Below are 20793 nucleotides of genomic sequence, written 5' to 3' on the forward strand. Positions count from 1 at the left end.
TTTAATCTGTTGCATCTAAGATTAACTGTAGTTGTTCATGTCTTACATTTGTTTGTTTCCATAAACATTTGGTCTCAGAAAATATAAAAAAAATATATAATTGGCATGTGTGGAACAAAGTAATACTCCCAGCAGAGGAAGAAAGAACGACAAAGAGAAGACACCAAACTATCATCACACTTGAAAAGCTGGTGAAGCAGACTAGGATAGTTGAAAGTAAAGGTTGAGAGCTCCAAAAACTGAATGGAAGGTACCTAGTAGGTAAAATCTCTTTGTATGTTATGTCTAGTTTTTAATTACAAAAATGTATATTTCACAGATATCTTAGAAGCAATGGCTGCAGTCACTTAGCCTTGGTTAAGTAGAAAGCAGACTTCCTAGGGGTTTATAAACCTGTTTAGTCAGGTCCTGAAAGTCAAAGAAATAACAGTAATCGCAATATGAAATTGGAGAAGACAAGGCCAGATCTAGTGAGCTGCTAGTAGGGGTTAACTCTCTCACCCCAGATAGTTGATGTGTCCCCCAAACCATGTAACATATAAAAAATAAGGCTGTGATGCTTGTAAACAGTATATCAGTGCGAGTGAAACTCCAAGAAGAATCTCTCTGACCGCTCTTCAGTTGATGATATGTCTATCTACACCCTTGAAACTCCAAGGGGGAATCCTATGCAACCCCTAAATGGTGTTCAATTCCTGATATTGGAATCTTATCTGGCCACACTTCAACATTTCAGGCTGCACCACCAGGCAAAGCAAGCAAAAACCACCTCTGGGTGAAGACAGTTGGATCAGGTAAGATTTGTTGAAAGCCCCTGCTTATTGTTGTAGGAGCATGAGTTTCACTGATATGCTGCAGTGATGGCACTGGATTCTGGTTTCAGTACGGGTGTGGCAGTGCTTCTCTCTGCTATGCTACGGGTCATGTCGCTTTGGCAGCTGGAGTAAACACAGAAGTATAAGGTCGCATGGGTGAACTCTACCAAAGAATTGCAAATGGGGTCACCTCCTTCCAAGCAGCTACCCTCCAAAGGGACAGCTAGGACACAAATTCAGGATGCTTGGACTACAAACAGCACTTTTTACCAAGTTCTTACAGAAAAGTGAGTATCTCACCACAACGGCAGTTTTATCTGAATTTCATTGGTTTCCAGTGTCATTTAGAATTGATTTTAAACTCTTAATTGTATACAAGACTCTAAACATTGTTGTGCTTTTCATGCATTTTAGAGCACACAAAATTGATCTCTCTTATCTTTAAGTACTTGCCTTCTCAGCACATCTAGAATGAAGCATTATAGCGCTCAAGAGGCCTCTGTTTGTTTTAATGCAGCAATAATTTATAATGTTTTAAAAACAGACATTAGTCAAACAAGCACCATCAAACATTTCAAATAGATGCTAAAAACATGTCTTTTTAGTTTGGCTTCTTCAGAAGTGTTAATATTAGATCCTTTTCTTTAAAAAACACAACTAATGGTGAAATTACATCAGTTTAGTGTCCTCTTAGCACCGCTGGGTTGGCTGAATACCATGCACGCAGGTTATCCATTCAGATATGTAATAAAAGTTTTGTGGTAATTAGCTCTGTTTTTGGTTGTTGACACCTTCTCTTTTTTCTTTTCCTTTTTGGGATTATGCTGTGGCGCTATATGCTACTGCAACTATTTTTAATGTTACTATATTGACTTATATACTTATATTGACATACAAGAAATAGTAAAAAGAAAATGAAAATGACCAGGAGAATCAAAAGTCAAAAAATGAAATAAAGCCAGGAGTCAAGGAGATCTTTCATCAAAGCCAAAACACAATTGGAAAATCACAGCGCAAAACAATTGCAGAATTTTCAAAAAACCTGAAGAGACTAAATAATGTTTTCATGTGACAAACAAAGATTATCCGTCCAGCTCAATTACCCTAAAAAAGTTTTGGCTGACCTTTTATTGTCACAAAGTTGACATTAAAACACGAGAACACCGTGGGGAATTCTGGGAAAGTTCTCAATAGAGGCAACAGAGACACAAGCCTAACATAGTGGCACCTAAACGGGAATCAAAATGGGATTAAACAATGAACTTTCTCAAAACAGATTCTAGGCCAAAGTAAACCCGAATTTGAATTCATTGAGTCTTAAAAACTTTTAATCCATATATCGATTGACAGGAACTGCACAGGAATTAACACAAAACAAATAAAAAAGTTGGAGAACAGAAGAGTATTCTTTCCATCTCTAATCATTTTGTTGAAGTGTGTAGGTTTTTTTGAATTTTGGCTTTGTTAGTTAGGATTTTATTACCTAGATTATGGATGTTTGGCTTAATTATTGTTCAAGAATTCTTCTTCAGTTTTTTTTGATTTTGAATTTCATATTTAGTGTTTCTGCGGTGGGCTGGCACCCTGCCCGGGATTGGTTCCTGCCTTGTGCCCTGTGTTGGCTGGGATTGGCTCCAGCAGACCCCCGTTTCCCTGTGTTCAGATTCAGCAGGTTGGAAAATGGATGGATGGATTTAGTGTTTGTCATGATGTTGCTTGGGTTCAAAAGCACATTTCCAAAATTCCTCCAAAATACTCCAAGTCTAGAAACCCAAAGGGCCAAGACAAAGCTTGATAAAATAAAAGGTTTATTTTCACAAAATGGCTGTGCAAGCACAAAGCTCCGCAGAGCACAAGGAGATGCCTGAAGAGGCAAGGCAGACACAGCAAACAAAGTCCCAACACAGAATCCAAAGGCAGTGGTTGAAACACAGTCCCAATACGAAACCCAGAAATCAAAGTTAAGACGGAGCAGAGGTTCAAAAAGTCAGAAAGCACAGTTCCAAAACCGAATTCAAGAGGCGAAATGAAAAATAAAGCACAGGGTTGAAAATCCAGGAAATACAAAGCAAAGCAAAGCAATAGCAGTCCTTTTTAGACTTGTGCTCTTAAACTGCATCCACACTTCTACATTTTCATTTAAAAATGTAGATGTTAGTCATTTATATGCCTTGAAAATGGAGACTATTGAAAAATTCTCCCCAGAGCCGTATATTTCTGAAAACATCGTCTCGGCATTGCACTGTGGATGTGTGAAAATGCAAAGTTTTGAAAAGGCAGACTAATCCCATTCTGATTGGATCATGCTTATAACGTGGCCTTGCCTGATTAGATCCTGCTTACTACGATGTCTCATTCCCTAATGAGTCACTCTTCACGGAAGAACAGTGGTCCTAGAGGAGTTGCTTTCCATGGCACTTGTTGTGTTGCTGCGTGCATCATTGCTGTTTTCCATATGTGAACACAAGCCGCAAATGAATGTCTAGCGTGGAGAACCCTTCCTCTTTCTGTTGAGTGCACAGTGTAGGTAAACGGCTCCATCATTTGCATTTTTGGTCATTTTATTGTGGACGAGATACTTTCATAAACAATATCAAAATGCTAGACACATTATTTAAAAACACTTTAAATAACAATGTATTGGTGTGGATGTAGCCTTGGTGTTTTCTGGCTAATGATTCATAGCATTCCACTTCTTGTTTTAGTTGGCATCTTGATTCTCGGGAGATAATGCTGTCCTTTTGTTAATGACCCCTGGTAATTCTTATTTAGACTTCTTTGATGATTTACCTTTGGTTTTTTGATAATGTTTTTTGTTTGAACGTTTACATATTGCCACTTACAGCCGTTTATCACAAAAACATGCATCTCCAAATCCATTTTTTGCCTTGCTCATAATCTGCAATGCCAGCAAGTAATAATCAGGGGCCTGCTGAAACTATAAACCAGGTGGTCCTAGTCTATGTTGTGGTCTAGGCAAATCATTTTGGATACTCAAGTAATATTTGTGTAAAGCGTTTTGACCTACATTCAATGTATGAAATGTGCTGCTATTTTTATTATTATTACAGTATCAGGGCTCCGACATTTAAGACACCAACACCAGTATGGTCTCCTTTTACAGATCTTATCATTCCCCTGTGATTTGATCTTTGCTACGCATTTATCAAAGTCCACTTGTGCATTAGGCACTAGCTTTTAGCACTACTTTCTCAAATGATTTGACACCTGTGATCTTTCCTGGAATTTTAACTCAATAATCATGTTTTAGACTCAGAGCCCATAACCTTTAGTTTGTAATTGCACAAAGTGACTCTTACACAGGCAACTTTAACATTTATAACCTTTTTACTTTTCAAATTAGTACTGATTTCATAAATTACATTTTGCTTGTAATAATTATTTTAATACCCAGTTTCTGATGCCTTCTTAAAGTAAAGATCTTTGTTATGGTCATTACAGTGTCTTTTATATTTATTCAGTTTCTCATGGCTTCAGAATTCATTTATAAGCCAGCCAAATTATTCACTTATTACTTACTTTTCTTGAAATCAGCAAGCTTCCCCATGTTGACAGAAAACACATTTACATTGGCATTCAGGCCACTCTTGGATCTGCCACCATTGGCTAAAAAACAAAATATTTCACAAAATTACTTTACTAATGTTTGTGTTTAACAATTGATCATCATTATTGGACAGCAAAAGTGAAAACTTTACTGTCGGACTTCTGGTTCCAAAAATGTAGCAGTGAGATCACAGACTGTCCATAAGGCAGATTGAGTGATGGGGTTGTAATTGGGAAATGAGGTAAGAGTACGCTCCACTATCTCAAACAACAGTCTCCAGCTCAATCTATGAAATTCCGAGGAATTTCAAGCATATTTGAGAGGTCAGCCATGCTAGTATGTCTTGGGTCTCGTGTCACTGGGCCATGTCTGGTATATCTCTCATGGTAGACACCCATGAAGTACTCTCACTAGATGCTCATTACCTGGCTTCTCTCAATACAGACCACAAACAGTTCTATTCTAAGGTTCTCCTGGGGTGCCAAGCTATGAAACCTTGAAGAGGAAGCTCAAATAAGGTTATTGAATGTCCAATTTCTTTACTTCTTATAGATACTGGGACCAGTTACCTAAGGACTTAACTCCCACTTCCCTGCCACTTCAGTCTTCAATATCATAACTACCTCTACTGTGACTCATAAACAACCATGAGAGCAACCATCTTTTTTTTTTCTAAGAAGAAAAAATATGATTTTAGACATGGAGGTGTGGATTCTCCCTCTACAGGTTCACACTTGACTTTGAACCACTGCAGTACTTCCAGAAGACATCATCAAGTAAAATAATGTAATACAAAGAAAACACTCACAAGTCATTAGGATTTAACCTTTTGGTCTCCAAAATGGATATTTTCTCAGTCTTAGCTCAGCACTTTTGTCCCTGAAAATCAAAATCTAGTGCAGAACAAAAGACAAGAAACACTGCAGCAAACATCTTTACTTTAAAATAATTCTGATATGACTTTAAGAAAGCAGAAACGATTTAGATTCTGCAGGTACTTGGACGAAGTAGCATTCAACAATGCTTTTTGAATCTAGTGCATTCCCAGAAAAACTCATAAGATGTCCTAGGGTACCACAACAGTCACCCACTTTTAAACACTGCATTAAGGAGATAATACTTCACATTTAAAGAGTCATTTGACTAATAATAAGGTAAACATGGAAGCAACAGACACATTTTTTGACTTTTCAGTCTGATTTCTGAAATGAATATCTCGTTCAATGATACAAACTCCAACCTCATGGATACAGCTAGGGACTTGGCAGCATCCTACAGCTTTCTCAATACTACCATCTGGGCTAATGATCAAAAATTGTGGAGACAGAATCAATACTGTGTTCAGAGTTGAGTCCCTTTACATCAATATGAAACTCTTTCACTTTCTGCAGAATCACTCTTCTCTGTGCTCAAATAATATTTCATATTCCTACAGTAACATCACATTGCCAAGGCCTGCACCATCTGCCAACAGGCATAACACCCGACTCACATCCTGCATACTACAGGTGGTAAGCCCCCATAGTAGCTCCTCGACATTTCTTTGGGTTGAGCATGGTGTGGCCACAGGGCATTTGCTAGCAAACCCCTCCCCCCCCCCCCAGGTTTGCCTGCACTGGTGGGTCCCAGTATTCCCACTTTAAACTGGGTATTATGGTTTTGTATGCAACTTCCAATCAGTCCTGGACCTGGACCTTCACTTTATATAAAAGGTAAAAAGAATATTTCAACTAAGAGCACCAGGAAATCTTCAAAACATTCTTTACAATAGTCCATAAACAAGGAGAGATTACACAATTATTGGAAATATGGAGAAAAAAAGCACATCAAGAATTCAGTATTATTTTAAATAAAAGTCTTAGAGGAGAACAATACCTAACTATAGAATGATTAAAGGAAACATTAATTACATTAAAAGAAACAATAATTCACATTTTTTCATTCCACAGGAAATAATTTTTTTTTATCTACACTTGGAGGTAACAGAGGTTGAAACATACTGTATATGTTTAAAAATAAAGTGAAACAACAGCTTATCAGTAAAAGAGATACCAGTGTCAGTACCACTTTCCAGCTGCATGACCACTGGGTAACAGAAAGACTTGGAGTCCACATTTCAGATCAGATAGATAACGATCCTCAAGTCTTATTTAAGGTTTAATATATTCTATCTATATATGGTATATAGTGCCCTGAACATCTATCTATCTATCTATCTATCTATCTATCTATCTATCTATCTATCTATCTATCTATCTATCTATCTATCTATCTATCTATCTATTAATAGAAAGTGTTCATACAGTGTAATATAAAAAATTAAACTATAATCATTTCAATAGCTATACTCCCAACCCATTTTAGCTCTATTGTTAGTTTTTCTCAATAAGTTTGATGTATTTCTCAAAACTCTGACTGCACCCTCAAAAAAGTGCCTCAGAAGTTCACAGCAATATTTCAGTTCACATGGCACCTGCACAAAATGCAAATGATTGATTTTTCCATTATTTTTAACACCATTCTACCTCATCGATTGGGAAATGGCTCAAGGCTTTGCATCTTGATGCCTTCACAGTCTCCTGGATCATGGATTTCCTGACCAACAGACAGTAGTTTGTGTGGGGCTTTGTGTCAGAAATGGTGGTGTGTAATATTGGAGCACCTCAGGGACCTGTCCTGTCCTCTTTCCTGTTTACTCTCTACACAACAAACTTTCAGCACAATACCAGTGCTTGCCATTCACAGAGGTTTTCAGATGATTTGTCCATCATAGGCTGCATTAATAATGGAGAAGAGTCAGAGTTCATTAAAATTGTGGATGTCTTCATCTTGTGGCGCAGGGACAACAACCTGTGACTCAACATTAGCAGGACCAAAGAGCTGGTTGTGGACTTCCAGCATGTCATGGAGCCATTCAGGGCGAGGACATGGAAGTGGTGCAGAACTACAAACACCTGGGGTTTTGTATAAACAGCAGACTGGACTGGTCTGACAACACAGTGGCACCTGTGGGATATGGCCGGCCATTCACCCCGGCCAATACCCCCAAGCCACTACATGGAGCCCTCCTTGCAACATGGGGATGCCCCGAATTCCAGCAGGGCATCATGGACTATGGAGTTTTAATACACAGCCCTGCTGGATAACGTCGGGGCCACCGGGGGACGCTGCAGGGAGACAGACAAGTTTATTTTCCATACAGCCCGGAAATAAATCCTAGTCACATGGTTGAAAAAAGTAAAGTGCTTCCGGGCTGATGAAGAAAAGAAGTTTTTACCTGACCTGGAGATGATAGAAAGTCACATGGACTGAGGGACAGAAACACTTCCGGGTCATGAACTATAAAGGACTCTGGGAAATCCCAGACTGATGAGCTGAGTTGGGAGGCAGGGTGGCTAAGCGTCTGAGATTGGAGGATTGTTTATTTGTTGTTGTTTATTGAGTATAGTGGAGTGGTGGTGCTTTGTGCACCTTATTTATAATAATAAATATTATAATTGGACTTTTATCTGGTGTCTGACGTCTGGTCTGAGGGTTCAAGGGGTCACGGGGACCCCTAAACTGTCACACACTGTACAAGAAGGGCCAGAGAAGACTGTACTTCCTAAGAAGAATCAGGTCTTTTGATGTATGCAGCAAGCAGCTGGAAATGTTCTACCAGTCCATACTAGGCAGTGTGTTGTTTCATGCAGCAATCTCCTAGAGAATTAACTTGAGCTCAAAAGATGCACAATGTCTGAAGAAACTTATCAGGAAAGGTTTCTCCATCACAGGGCGTACAGTAGACACACAGAAAGCTGTTACAGAACAGAGTCAAAATTGGATGCCATCATGAAAAATCTCCTCTATTTCTTCCATAAAGCGCTCTTTTGGAGCAATTTTAGCCACATGCTCATTCCACTATGGAGTACTAAAGATTGCTTCTGGGGGTCTTTTCTGCCCACAACCTGATTCAATGCAACCTCCTGACTTACTGTTTAAGTTCATTTTGAAATGTCAGCACAATATACATTTATTTATTTATTTGCTTGTTTGTTTGTTTGTATTGATTGATTGGCTGTTTCATTTGTCCTGTCACTCTGTACCCTTGTTATTTATGTTTCTGCTGCTGCATGCGTGTGATTTTTTCTCATTATAATTAATAAAGTTTATCTAATCTAATCTAAAGCGCATTTCGTAAAACACTAAGCCCAATTGTCATTGCATAGGTGTAAGCTTTATTTGAGCATGACATGATGGTCAAAACTAGTTGATCTCTTGTCACTTGGTTATATAAATTTAACACTCATCTTGATATGGTTGTTCATTGCATATATCAACGCATGTAAAATAGAATGTTCCTTCAGAGCCCTGTTCATTGAACATTCAGTATCAATGAAACATTCATACAACACTGCAATCGAAAGGAGCATTGAGAGTGTGAAGAAGCTAAGACGCCTTCATATAAAGGTAAGGCCAGAAAGTAATGGTTCTCCTTTCAGTGTGTCTACATGAATGTGTATTTCAGAAAATGTATCAGAAAGTAGAATGTAGCAGGTGTGTTGTTCCTGCTTTGTTGTATGGAATGGTGTTCTACACTGTTTGGATTTTACAGTAGTTAAAATTCTTTGTGTCTTTTATAGTAGGTACAAGAAGAGATGTGGGTAACTAACAGATATGTTTGTGTATATGGATTAGGCCTGGATTCATCCTGAAGGTGATGTGGCAGGAACATCATAGGGCAGACACAGCGGATGTGCCAGGGCAGTGTGTGTATGGGGGGTAACATAACCATTTGTGCAGCAATAACAGAGCACCTTATTGACTTCTTGAATGGCCTATACAGTGCTGTCTGTCCTGAGAATGGCAGAGTAGTGGTGAAGTTTGACTTAACAAATTATATGGTAACCTGGAACAGTAATTGGTATCAGCAATCCAGTGTAGTGAGCAAGCAAATGGTGATGGACATCATGCCAGACTGTTGCGTTTGCTCAAACCTACTGAGGGATTTGTTTTAGCGTGGAGATGTAAAGTATAAAGCATGTAGCCAAGTTAGCCCGAATGTCCACACTGGAGGCAATTCATGCTGCTTGTTATGATGCTGTAGTTGCAGACTGCCAAGGGTGCTTGAGACATACCAGAAGGTTTTTCTCTATGTCTTGGAAGGCAAAACATTTGATGTGATGTTGACAAAATCTTGTTGCCAAACAGACAGGAGGGAAATGAGGGCCTATAAAACATATTACAGTAATCCCTCGCTACTTCGCGGTTCACTTTTCGCGGATTCACGACTTCGCAGATTTTATATGTAAGCATATCTAAATATATAACGCGGATTTTTCGCTGTTTTGCGGGTTTCTGCGGACAATGGGTCTTTTTATTTCTGGTACTTGCTATCTCAGTTGGTTTGCCCAGTTGATTTCATACAAGAGATGCTATTGGCGGATGGCTGAGAAGCTACCCAATCAGAGCACGCAGTTAAGTTCCTGTGTGCTGCTGATTGGCTCAGCGACGGAGTGTTGCATTAACCAGGAAGTCTCATCTCACTGATTCAGCATTAACGTGCTACTGCTTCAGGGGCTGTGTCCAAGAGCCAACAGAAGATGCAAATGATTGCAGAAAAGGTAGACGTTTTGGATATGTTGAAGGAAGGGAACAGCTACACCATTACAGCATCAATGAGTCCACGATTCTTTTTATTTAGAAAGGAGGAAAAGCATATAAGATCTACGGCCGCAGTGTACTTTAACCAGGGCGCAAAACGAGTTGCAAGTGGAAGTGATAAGGCAGTAGTCTGGATGGAATCTGCTTTAAGAATCTTTGCAACAAGGTCAACGACGTCATGACCGCCTACAAGCTGCTACATGTACTTCGCTATGCAGTAAGTGTAAACTTATCTACCGATTTCATATTGCTTAGCAGTTGTCCCTGTTATTAATAGAGTAAAAGGTGGGTTGTAAACAATACAGGGAGGGTTTAAAAACGTCCAAATACACGTTAAATAATTAAATAAATATGGTGTCGTCCTTGGAACCTATCTCCCGCGATAAGTGAAGGATTACTGTATATTAACCTTGGTGTTTGTAGTCATTCTAACATTTGTGCTTCAGATGTTGTTTTCCCAGTGGGTAGCTCTGCTACCTCGCAGTTAGGAGACCCAGGTTCGCTTCCCAGGTCCTCCGTGCGTGGAGTCTGCATGCTCTCCCCGTGTCTGTGTGGGCTTTCCTCCCACAGTCCAAAGACATGCAGGTTAGGTGCATTGGCGATTCTAAATTGTCCCTAGTGTGTGTTTGGTGTGTGGGAGTGTGTGTGTGTGTGTGTGTGTGTGTGTGTGTGTATGTGTGTGTGCGCCCTGCCCAGGGTTTGTTTCCTGCCTTGCGCCCTGTGTTGGCTGGGATTGGCTCCAGCAGACCCCCATGACCCTGTAGTTAGGTTATAGCGGGTTGGATACTGGATGAATGAATGTTGTTTTCCAGCCTATATAGTGTGTTTTGTTCATATTAGAAGCAGAATGTCTTTGTTTCTTTGTAACAGATTTGCATTGGAAAATAACACAATCTTCTACTTGCTTTTCATTTTCACAGTACTTAGATATATAAATACTGAACAATATTTAGCAATCTCAGGAACACCACACAGCATGTCCAATTGTGATTGAAGTACTTAGCATTTTGTGTTTCAGTGTTATTGTTTTTCTGACATCTGTATAAAAAGCAACATTTGAAACATAAGTAAAAATACAACATTTGAGATATGTTTGGTTGTATTTCTTTTGTTTATCCAATTGGAGCTTAGGCTGTTAAAGTGACAAGGTGTCACATACTAACAGTAGTAGGTACCCAAAAAGTCAAATTTCGAAGTCCAAAGTCTTAATCACTATACCACACTATATCTATCTATCTAGTCTCCAACACGTCGCTTGTGAGTTACTGGTAGCTCGCAAGCCCTTTCCAAGTAGCTCACCAAAAACTTGATTAGTCAAATTACAGGTGGGCAATCTTTCTAAAAAATCATATCACGATCCACAATCTGAATTGCAATCTGTCTTTTCAATGTGGCATACATTTAAGAGAATATCTGGACTTAAACTCATCAAGATCTAAGTAACACTTTATTTTAAATATCAAACAAAGTTGAATTCAATTGTTCTTTCATTTGCTAGCTAAGCGGAGTTAAGGAAGACGCCCCGATCCTGGCGAGTGAGTGAGGAAGGCCCCTCCCCCGGCCCATTGCGTGGATCTTGGATTCACGCTAATAAATTGGTGCCACAAGCAAACTATGATACATAGCGAAATTAGACAAGTCGCAAAATCGACCGGAATGTTCAAGCAAATTATAGAAAAAAACCTGATCTAAATCTGTTAAGTAGGTCTCTTGTGAAAAGTGGACAAACAGACAGATAGACATTAGATTTTATATATTAGTAAACCTTCAAAATAATGTGTAGTTAAAGTCTCAACAACATTCTCAGCATTTCTGGAGCTTAGTAGAGCCAGATAACTATAAGAATCTTCACCAAGCAGCTCTGAAAATGTCTGCTTTGTTTGGGTCTACATACCTCTGTGAGTCTGATTTCATGAAATTCATGTCAGAAAAGGCAAAGTTCAGAACAAGACTGAGAGATGAACATTTAAATGACTCCATAATTGTGAACCTAAGTGGCTACACTCCACCATACGCCTGCCTCTCTTGTTGACTCCACGCAGTGCCAGTCATCTGACTAACTAAAAAACAAAAATCACACAGGCAACTGGACATCTGAATACTCTTATGAAATGAAATAGTGACATGGAACAAAATGACAAATGAATAAGTAATATCTGTGTATTTAGAATTGCATTGTTTTGTTTTGGCAGCATTCATGTTTTAATTCAATAGTGTGAGATACACTAGAAAATGCATACAGACATACAAAATGCACTTGCAGGTGAACTAAATATTTTTTGTGATGTTTTAATGCAAAATGTGACTTGTGGACACGAACATTTTGTAAATGTTCAGGCAAAACAAACTTATTCAGTTTGTTTGGGTTGAAATAAGCTATGAGAATAAACATTAGAAAACATGAGTAGCTCTCAACCATTTTCATTTTGTAAAAGTAGCTCTGGATGGAGACCCCTAATCTACATTGTCTAGACCAGTGGTAGTCAACCTGGTCCCTACCACCCACTAGTGGGCGTTCCAGCTTTCATGGTGGGTGGTAGCGGAGCAACCAAACGGCTCTGCGATTACATACTAATCGACTAACTGTTGACCAGTCAAGATCAGGACAGTGGTCAGACTCTGTTACAGGGCATTTGTATTGGGACCGCACCCGACCTCTTTCGCGACCACCTGGCCTGCATCCGCGTGCAAAAGAAGTGATGCCATTGGCCAACACCCGCTACATAAAATTTTATAAAATGCACAACCACGGATACTCACTAACTTAGTCTCGTCTCGACAAACTCTCGCTCAACCATGACACTTGTAACGTCTGGCAATCCTCAGCTTAGAGGTACCCAGCATTTGTTACTCTGTCAACACATTCATCATTTCAACGTACGAGGAGCTACGATTACTACATCCCGATCCTGACTCCCAACGGCTGTTGTTGGATCCACATCTCTTTCAACATTACGGTCTGACGAAAACCTCGCGGGATCGTGATAGCCAGCACCTTGACTGACCATCCACATCCAACGTACGCTGTGCTGTCTAGCGACTGGAATGCCTGATCCTGCCTGACCAACGGCAGGAGACGAGAAGGATGTCTCACATACCGGATCGGAAAAGCGCGCAGCCTTCCAAAAGTTGCGACCACGCAACAGACTTCAAGCGCATAAGTTTTGTTCACGTTACGTAAGTGAAGCTAAATCGTTACGTTATCGAAACTAAAGTCAGTACGTAGTTAGATTTCTGAGAGCAAGCACGTGCTTACAGCTTCAAACAAAATATTGTGAAATATCGTGAGCCCATGTCTCAAAAAAAGAAATACGCACGCGGCTATTCGCCAGAGTATCTGAAGATGGGTTTCATAGAATCTGTTGCAAATAAACATCCAATGTGTTTATTGTGCCATAAAACATTATCCAATGAGGCAATGAAGCCAAGTCGATTGCGAGAATATCTTTCTACAAAGCATCCAAATGACAAGGACAAGCCCATTGAATATTTTCAGGAAATATATAAAAAATTTCAAAATCATTCAACTATCGTTGCATCATTTAAGAAACCACATACAACAAGCGAAGATGGATTAATTGCTACTTATCGCATTTCACAATTAATTGCAAAAAGTGGTAAAAGCTATAATATTGGAGAAACTGTAATAATACCCTCTATAAAAGAATTTATCTCAACAGTAATGCATCAGGATATACCTCAAATTTTAAAAACGTTGCCCCTAAGCGATAGCACAGTAAAGCGACGAATTGATGAAATGGCAGTTAATGTTGAAAACAAACTTATAAGTATTCTCCAAAACTCTTCATTTTCCATGCAATTGGACGAATCTATCATTGCAGATAATGATGCGTTATTGATGGCATATGAACGCTATTTTGATGAAAACAATATATTATGAGAAGAAATGCTATTCGCAATAAATCTCATCACAGATACAAAAGGATTATCTATAGTTAATACTGTGAGAACATACTTTACAAAAAATAATATTTCTTTGAATAATATTGTTGCATGCGCTACTGATTGAGCCCCATCAATGGTAGATCGCTATTGTGGATTTGTTGCTTATTTGAAGCAGGAAGTGCCCAATGTTTTATGTATTCAATGTGTGGTGCACAGACAACATCTTGTAGGAAAACATCTAAGTACAAGTCTCCATTCATCATTAACTATAATAATTCGAGCCGTAAACAAGACCAAATCCAATGCAAAGAATGATTGAATGTTTTGGCAGCTTTGGCACAACAATAATGAACATTTTATTAAGTTACTTTTGCACGCAGAAGTTCGGTGGCTGTCAAAGGGTACAACTTTGGCTAGATTTGTAGCATTATATGATAGTGTCATACAATTTTTTGAAAGTAATAATGAGACCAATCTGTGTCAACAGTTAAAAACAGTAAAGACTGATGACTTTTACTTGGCAGATATTTTCAAGAGATTTAACGATGTCAATTTGCAGCTTCAAGGAGTTAATAAAACTCTTATAGGTTGCCAAAGTATTGTGCTATTATTTATTGACAAACTTGAAGTACTTCGTCATAATCTATTGAAGAGAGAAATTCATCAGTTTCCTCAGTTATCATGTATAAAAGATGATATAACTCCAGAGGATATTAACAGATTCAGTAGCCACCTCAACGAACTTAAATTGGACATGGAAAAACGATTTGAAGATATTTTGAAATTGAAGGTATATGACTGGATAAACAATCCTTTTACCGCAAATATTGAAGAGGCTGATACAACTTGCCAAGAAGAACTGTTAGAAATTAGATATGATGAAGAAAGTAAACAAATTCGACAGTGGTGGATATGAAAACCTATGGCAAAATAAAAAAATGCCGGTCTTATATCCAAATATGTGGAAAATGGTATTCAGTTTATTGATACCTTTCCCTACCTCATATCTTGTGGAATCAGGATTTAGTGCTGTTAATCATATTATGACCAAAGAAAGAAACCGCCTGAATATTTCCGAAAGGGGAGACCTTCGTTTGTTCCTCACAAAAATTGAACCGGATATTCAATATTTAGTTTCCCAGCATCAGCCTCAGGGATCCCACTAATAAATCAATTAACTAATGTAATTTCTATGTATGCAAAGTATAAATAAAAAGATAGATTTTAACTATAGTAAGTTGTTTTATAAAGATTTATTCTGCCAAAATTCGACATAAAGTACTTGGTAAGTAATTATTATTATATGCTTTAACTTGCTGTAACTCTGCTTTATAAATTTTATAAGAAAAGTTACTTCCCTACTTTATAAATCACCATTCCTGTGGAACCGGTGGGCGGTTAGAAAATTTTACTACTAACAGATACAAAAGTGGGCAGTAGGTATAAAAAGGTTGACTACCCCTGGTCTAGACTATGAACAAAGAGTGCTGTCTCTTTGGTAACAGTGTAATGGCGACTGAGCGCCACTGTATGCTTTAGGTTTTGAGTGCTTTGGGTCCTTTTCAACAGGTGGTGTAGGGTTGTGAGAAATGCTTTTACTGTTTTGAGAACTGCATTTAACAGTTGTGAATGAGTATAACGATTTGAAAAATGTGTCTAAGCAGTTGGAAAAGCTGTAATTACAGTAAGAGAAATGTATACAGTGCTTCAATGTGCTTTGAAGATGGAAGGTTTTGTAGCATGGACATTGTGTTGTGATTGCTGTGTTAAGTATTTTGAGAACATGCTAGTTTGTTAGTGAGAAATCTTTTAAATAAATTTTAATTAAATAAACTTATTCCCTCAAATAGTTAACAGATTTTTTTTTACAATGAAGCAGTGTTTCAGTCTCATTGAACTAAGAATTTTCCACCTTATTTTCAAGTGCTACATTTCCACTGCCGCACTCCTTATTTGGCTGAGACAGTCATTTTAGGTGATTGTGTTCTAAATGCATTTTGTGTGGATTGGCATTCTACAGAAAGTTTGGTGCAAGAAAAAAATAAAAAAATCACACAATAGTGCTTGTAACGCAAACACATACGCTCGTATTTGTTTTGACTATTAATGACTCATTTTTAGTTCTGAGAGACAGCAATGGATAAAAGTGTCTTCTGAAAGAACAGGCCACAAGCACTATTACAGCGGCAGTGTCTGATGTAAGAAGAAACCTTTATGGTTTATTTATCTTCTGCCTGCTCAGAAACAAGACACAAAACTGAGCTGTCTAAAGAACATCAGAGGTGCAGCGCAGCCACATACAGAACACTTTCTCACACACGGAAAGCTTTACATTACTGAGTTCAGCTAATCCTGCAACAGAAGACAAAACAACTGCCACTCTTCAAACCTGAGGGGCCTCATGAGCGAGGCAGACATTATTCTTGTCTTATGTTGACCAGACTGGGAATTTCACATAGAGACAAAATAAGATTTTCCAATTACTCCCCAGCCAGATCTGCTACATTAGGTACTAAGAAACGAAACCTCCTCCGCAGAAGAGTAAGATAAGCTAGCGTAGGAAACATCTCACTTGAGGTGTGATGGGGGCCAAGCATTAGGCCTAATACTCACAGCGAGGTGGAAGCGGAGGAGGAACACCAACTGACGGCCTGTGGTCCACTTGTGGGCTCCTAGCAGGTCCATGTCTGTTTTTCTGCCTGGGAGGAAGAGGAGGAGGAATTTCTGGCCTTGCTGATCCATCTGCATGAAAAAACAGAATCCATACATTCAGTTTCAACACCTTGTTAAACACAGAGTTATTTCGGAGGCTCAGGATGTTTATAAAGTTATACTTGAGGACATTTCCATGCATAGTTGTGACATTTTTTCATAGATGAGTATTTCATTAATTAAGCTTACTTGGGTGTTTTATTTACAGACTTGTGTTTCTTGAGGAGTGCCGCCTTCCTGCCTCCCTCAAATTCACCAAACCACACTGACATTTATTTTCTTTGGTCTTTGCATTTTCTTCTTCACATTGTAAACCCACAGAAGTTTACAGGAAAAAAATGCCCACTTCTTTGCACTTTCCTGTGGAAGCACTTTGCACGCTTAGCCACCCTCACACAGATACCAAGAAAAGCTTTCATCCTGTGAAATGTCACTTTTGTGGAATGGAACTTCTGGATTGATGATTCATGAAGACATCTGCTTATCGTGAGAAGCCTGACATTGACTGCTGTTGACTGTCTTTCAACTGACTGGAATATTACAACATAAAAGAATCGGATGTATTGTATATAAAGATGTGTTTTTGCTTGGGACCTACAGGGTGTGCCTTCTCAGGAATTCATGGTTTTATTTGTTTTGCTTGTTAAAAGCTCTGTGATCTCACACATACCATGGATGACATTGTAAAATAAAGACTAGTGGGTGGCAGGGTGGTTACGTATTTGTGTGTGCACCAGAATTGATTGGCATTGTTTGCTTGCTGCTGACTAGAATTGCTCTCTTGACCCTGACTGCCATAAACAGGATGTCAAAATGAATAAGTGGGGAAACATGTGGACAATAGGAGGCATCATACCACCCCAACCCATTCAACATCTATTAAGACCATGTCTCTGGTTCAAGAACAAGTGTTTATTTTTACAACACCTTCACAAACAGAATTTTTCTTTCATAACACAATTGTTTCTCTTCCATCTTCTCGTCCATGTCAGGCTTTGTCCCTATTCCAATTCACCTGTCTGAGGAGGAGAAGCTTTCAATGTTATACCTGAGAGTCTGAGAGTATTTCAGGTACATCACATGTGCACTCTAGAAGCACTTTCACCTGAAATGGACGTGTCTGGAGAAGCTGAATTTCCCCATATTGCCACATGGGAGTTCATACTGGAACAACGCCAGTGTTATGATTGGGAGAAGCATACTGTCCTGACACTAATCTGACCTCCAATGCCCCTCCCTGATACTGGCTTTCTGTGTCTCTGGGAGTTTTCACCCAGTTACTCCAGTTTACCTCCCAGATCCCTAAACATGTCTGAGTAGTGGTGATTCCAAGTACATGAGAGGACCCTGTGGTGTCTAAGACTGGTGCACCTGATAATGCCAAGACAGGCAGTGGACCCCGACAACCCTGAATTGGATTAAGCGGGTTTTTGAATGTTAGGTTATGTAGAAGATGCCTTTGCATAGATTATGCGTTTGCAATCAGTAACAGCATAAAGTAGAAGAATGTCTGAAATATCAATGTTTGTTGCCATTGTGATATCAAGATATCTTGCCATTGGCACTCATCCACCACAAATGAAATACTAGCAATAATAAAAATGTTAAAAATGAGCAGCACGTTAACAAAATAAATGAATGCAAATATTTCAAAGTAGTGGAAAAGAAACAGAGCTGTTAAATGTCTGTAACAGAGGAGAGATGGGCCTTGGAGAATTAAAAATGCAGCACAAAAGACACTTTTCACGACTGCTAAAGCATATTACATTCAGGTAAGTGAATTCAAAAAAGGCCAAATATTAATTTTTATTTTAAATCAGAATGGATATTTGGTGAACTGTTTGAAATGATGTCTAAATGGATATTAAATGTGCATTGAGCTGAATTGCAGATGATGAGATAAACTGATTTCAAAGGTGTATGCAGCATTGAAGTACTGTGTTTTTTCACTAAAAAAATGTATTTTAACATTAGGCTTTTATGCTGTTAATATTAATTGTAATAGTATGGTGATGAATGGATGATTATCTGTTGTGTACAGAAAGTAAGTGATATGTTCAAATTGCAGTTCCTTGTTTGTCATGTTTTGGATAGATGGTCTATTTGACCAGTATGGAACTGCTCTCTAAAGTATGGATATAGATAGATAGATAGATAGATAGATAGATAGATAGATAGATAGATAGATAGATAGATAGATAGATAGATAGATAGATAGATAGATAGATAGATAGATAGATAGATAGATAGATAGATAGATAGATAGATAGAGTTATTAGATGAAGCCATGCAGTATATGACTGTCACATTTCTAGACCGGCTGTGTTTCTGATGATCCTTTAAAACCTATTTAAAAAATAAAAAGGCATGCTCAAATGTTCCTCTTTCATCTTAAAGATATACATATTAAGTTAATGTCCGTGTCAGTGACTGTAGGTGTGTTCATTGTAATGCATACAAGTGGGCTGATCCAACCTGCTGGGATGTAAGCTCATTCCTTGCTCGGTCAGATGGATATCATACTGGAGGGTGTTGTAATATGGGTGGGTATCTAGGCCATGATTAATGGTGGAAGAACAATGGAAGACTACTCCACAGGGTAAGGAGTCCCCCTAGTGGACTAAGCTGTTGTACTCTGCTGGTGTGCCCCCCAGTATGGGTAACTGCAGAGGTTCATGGGAGCTGTAGTCCAGGAACACAGCCCTGCTGGGTGCCCCAAAGGGTGCCAAGTACAACTGCTGAGGGAGGTCCTGTTTTATGGGTGCTCCACCTGACCCAGAAGTGCTTTAGGGTGCTATTGCTGTGGCACCAGAAGAACTCCAAGATCCTGCATAAAAGGAGGCAGTTGGCCACACAAATTTTATTTTTATTTTTAAAACAATCTTTACTGAGATAATAATTACAACAGGTTATCACGCAATGGGTAAAAACTGTATGGCAGAAAACACGCAAGAATGAAGAAGGAGGGTGAGTAAAAAAAAATCAGAACACAAAGGGTAACTTATCATCTTTACTAGATAGATAGATAGATAGATAGATAGATAGATAGATAGATAGATAGATAGATAGATAGATAGATAGATAGATAGATAGATAGATAGATAGATAGATAGATAGATAGATAGATAGATAGATAGATAGATAGATAGATAGATAGATAGAAAGCTGCCAATGTCATTAATCCAACCACAACTGTGTAAACTGGAAGTTTTTTTGATACTCAGAATCATTTGCGTAAAGAACTGCTTCCAGGCGTCTGTCTTGAATGCATTTCCTACTTGAGTGTGTGATTAACTACTCAAGTTAAAGATTTCTGTGAGATCAGCTTTATCAAAGCTCGATAAGTTCACTAGTTTTATCAGAGCAGAATACGCCTTTCAATCCAGAGATGATTTTGTTTGTGTGTCCACTGTTTTTTTTTCTTGGAGTTTTGGGCCAAACTTTCACACTCAATGCCAAATACCCTTTCTCTAAAGCATTACAATTTTGACAGTTTTAGTATACAACTTAAAGTCCTATTTTGTTTTTTAAGACTTCTGCATACTGCCAAGAAGATGAGATTGCTTCATGTTAAGATAAACTCTTAAATCCTTTACATAATTTGTCTCTTATATGTTGGCCTTCCACTTCTTGGAAGTATAGCTAAGGTTCTTGAAAATACATATCTTTATGTTTGCGCTTTGTTACAATAACATGCATTTTGTATGAGTTCTAAAGAGTATCCTGATCTTTGTGAGTTTTTTGCTGCCTCTTCAGTAATTTTGGTGACGTCTCTAAACTTGCTCTATGCCAATCCACCCATTTGTTTCCTTAATCTGCCAAACCCAGTTTATGGTCAATGGGTTAGAAGCACAAACCTAATTAATACAAATCTGTAAAAGTAACAGCCTTAGCATATTATAGCAAAGTCAAAGTAAACTTTATTGTCATCTCAACCATATACAAGTATACATATAGACGAAATTGCGAAGCTCAGGGTCCACAGTGTAGCAACATGAAGTGCAAATGAAAAATTAAAATTAAATTAAAAATAGAATTAAAATTAAAATTTAAAATTTACATTTAAAATTAAAACACAAACAACACAAGACATTGTGCAAAGACATGACAAAGAAGGAGCAGCAATATTGACGTGTAGTAAGCAATATG

At 38.4% G+C, this 20793-nt stretch overlaps 1 protein-coding gene across 1 annotated transcript in view; it reads right to left on the reverse strand.

Moving 5' to 3' along the window:
* Positions 1 to 20793, reverse strand: part of si:dkey-9k7.3 (circularly permutated Ras protein 1) — a 123191-nt gene that overhangs the window by 73587 nt on the left and 28811 nt on the right. The window contains exons 4-5 of the mRNA XM_028793788.2: positions 16546 to 16674; positions 4356 to 4442 (exon numbers count right to left, since the gene is read on the reverse strand). Of these exons, the coding sequence (XP_028649621.1) occupies positions 4356 to 4442; positions 16546 to 16674 (216 nt within the window). The remainder of the gene's footprint in view (positions 1 to 4355; positions 4443 to 16545; positions 16675 to 20793) is intronic.

Source organism: Erpetoichthys calabaricus, chromosome 2, assembly GCF_900747795.2.
Source record: "Erpetoichthys calabaricus chromosome 2, fErpCal1.3, whole genome shotgun sequence".
NCBI classification, from domain to species: Eukaryota; Metazoa; Chordata; class Cladistia; order Polypteriformes; family Polypteridae; genus Erpetoichthys; species Erpetoichthys calabaricus.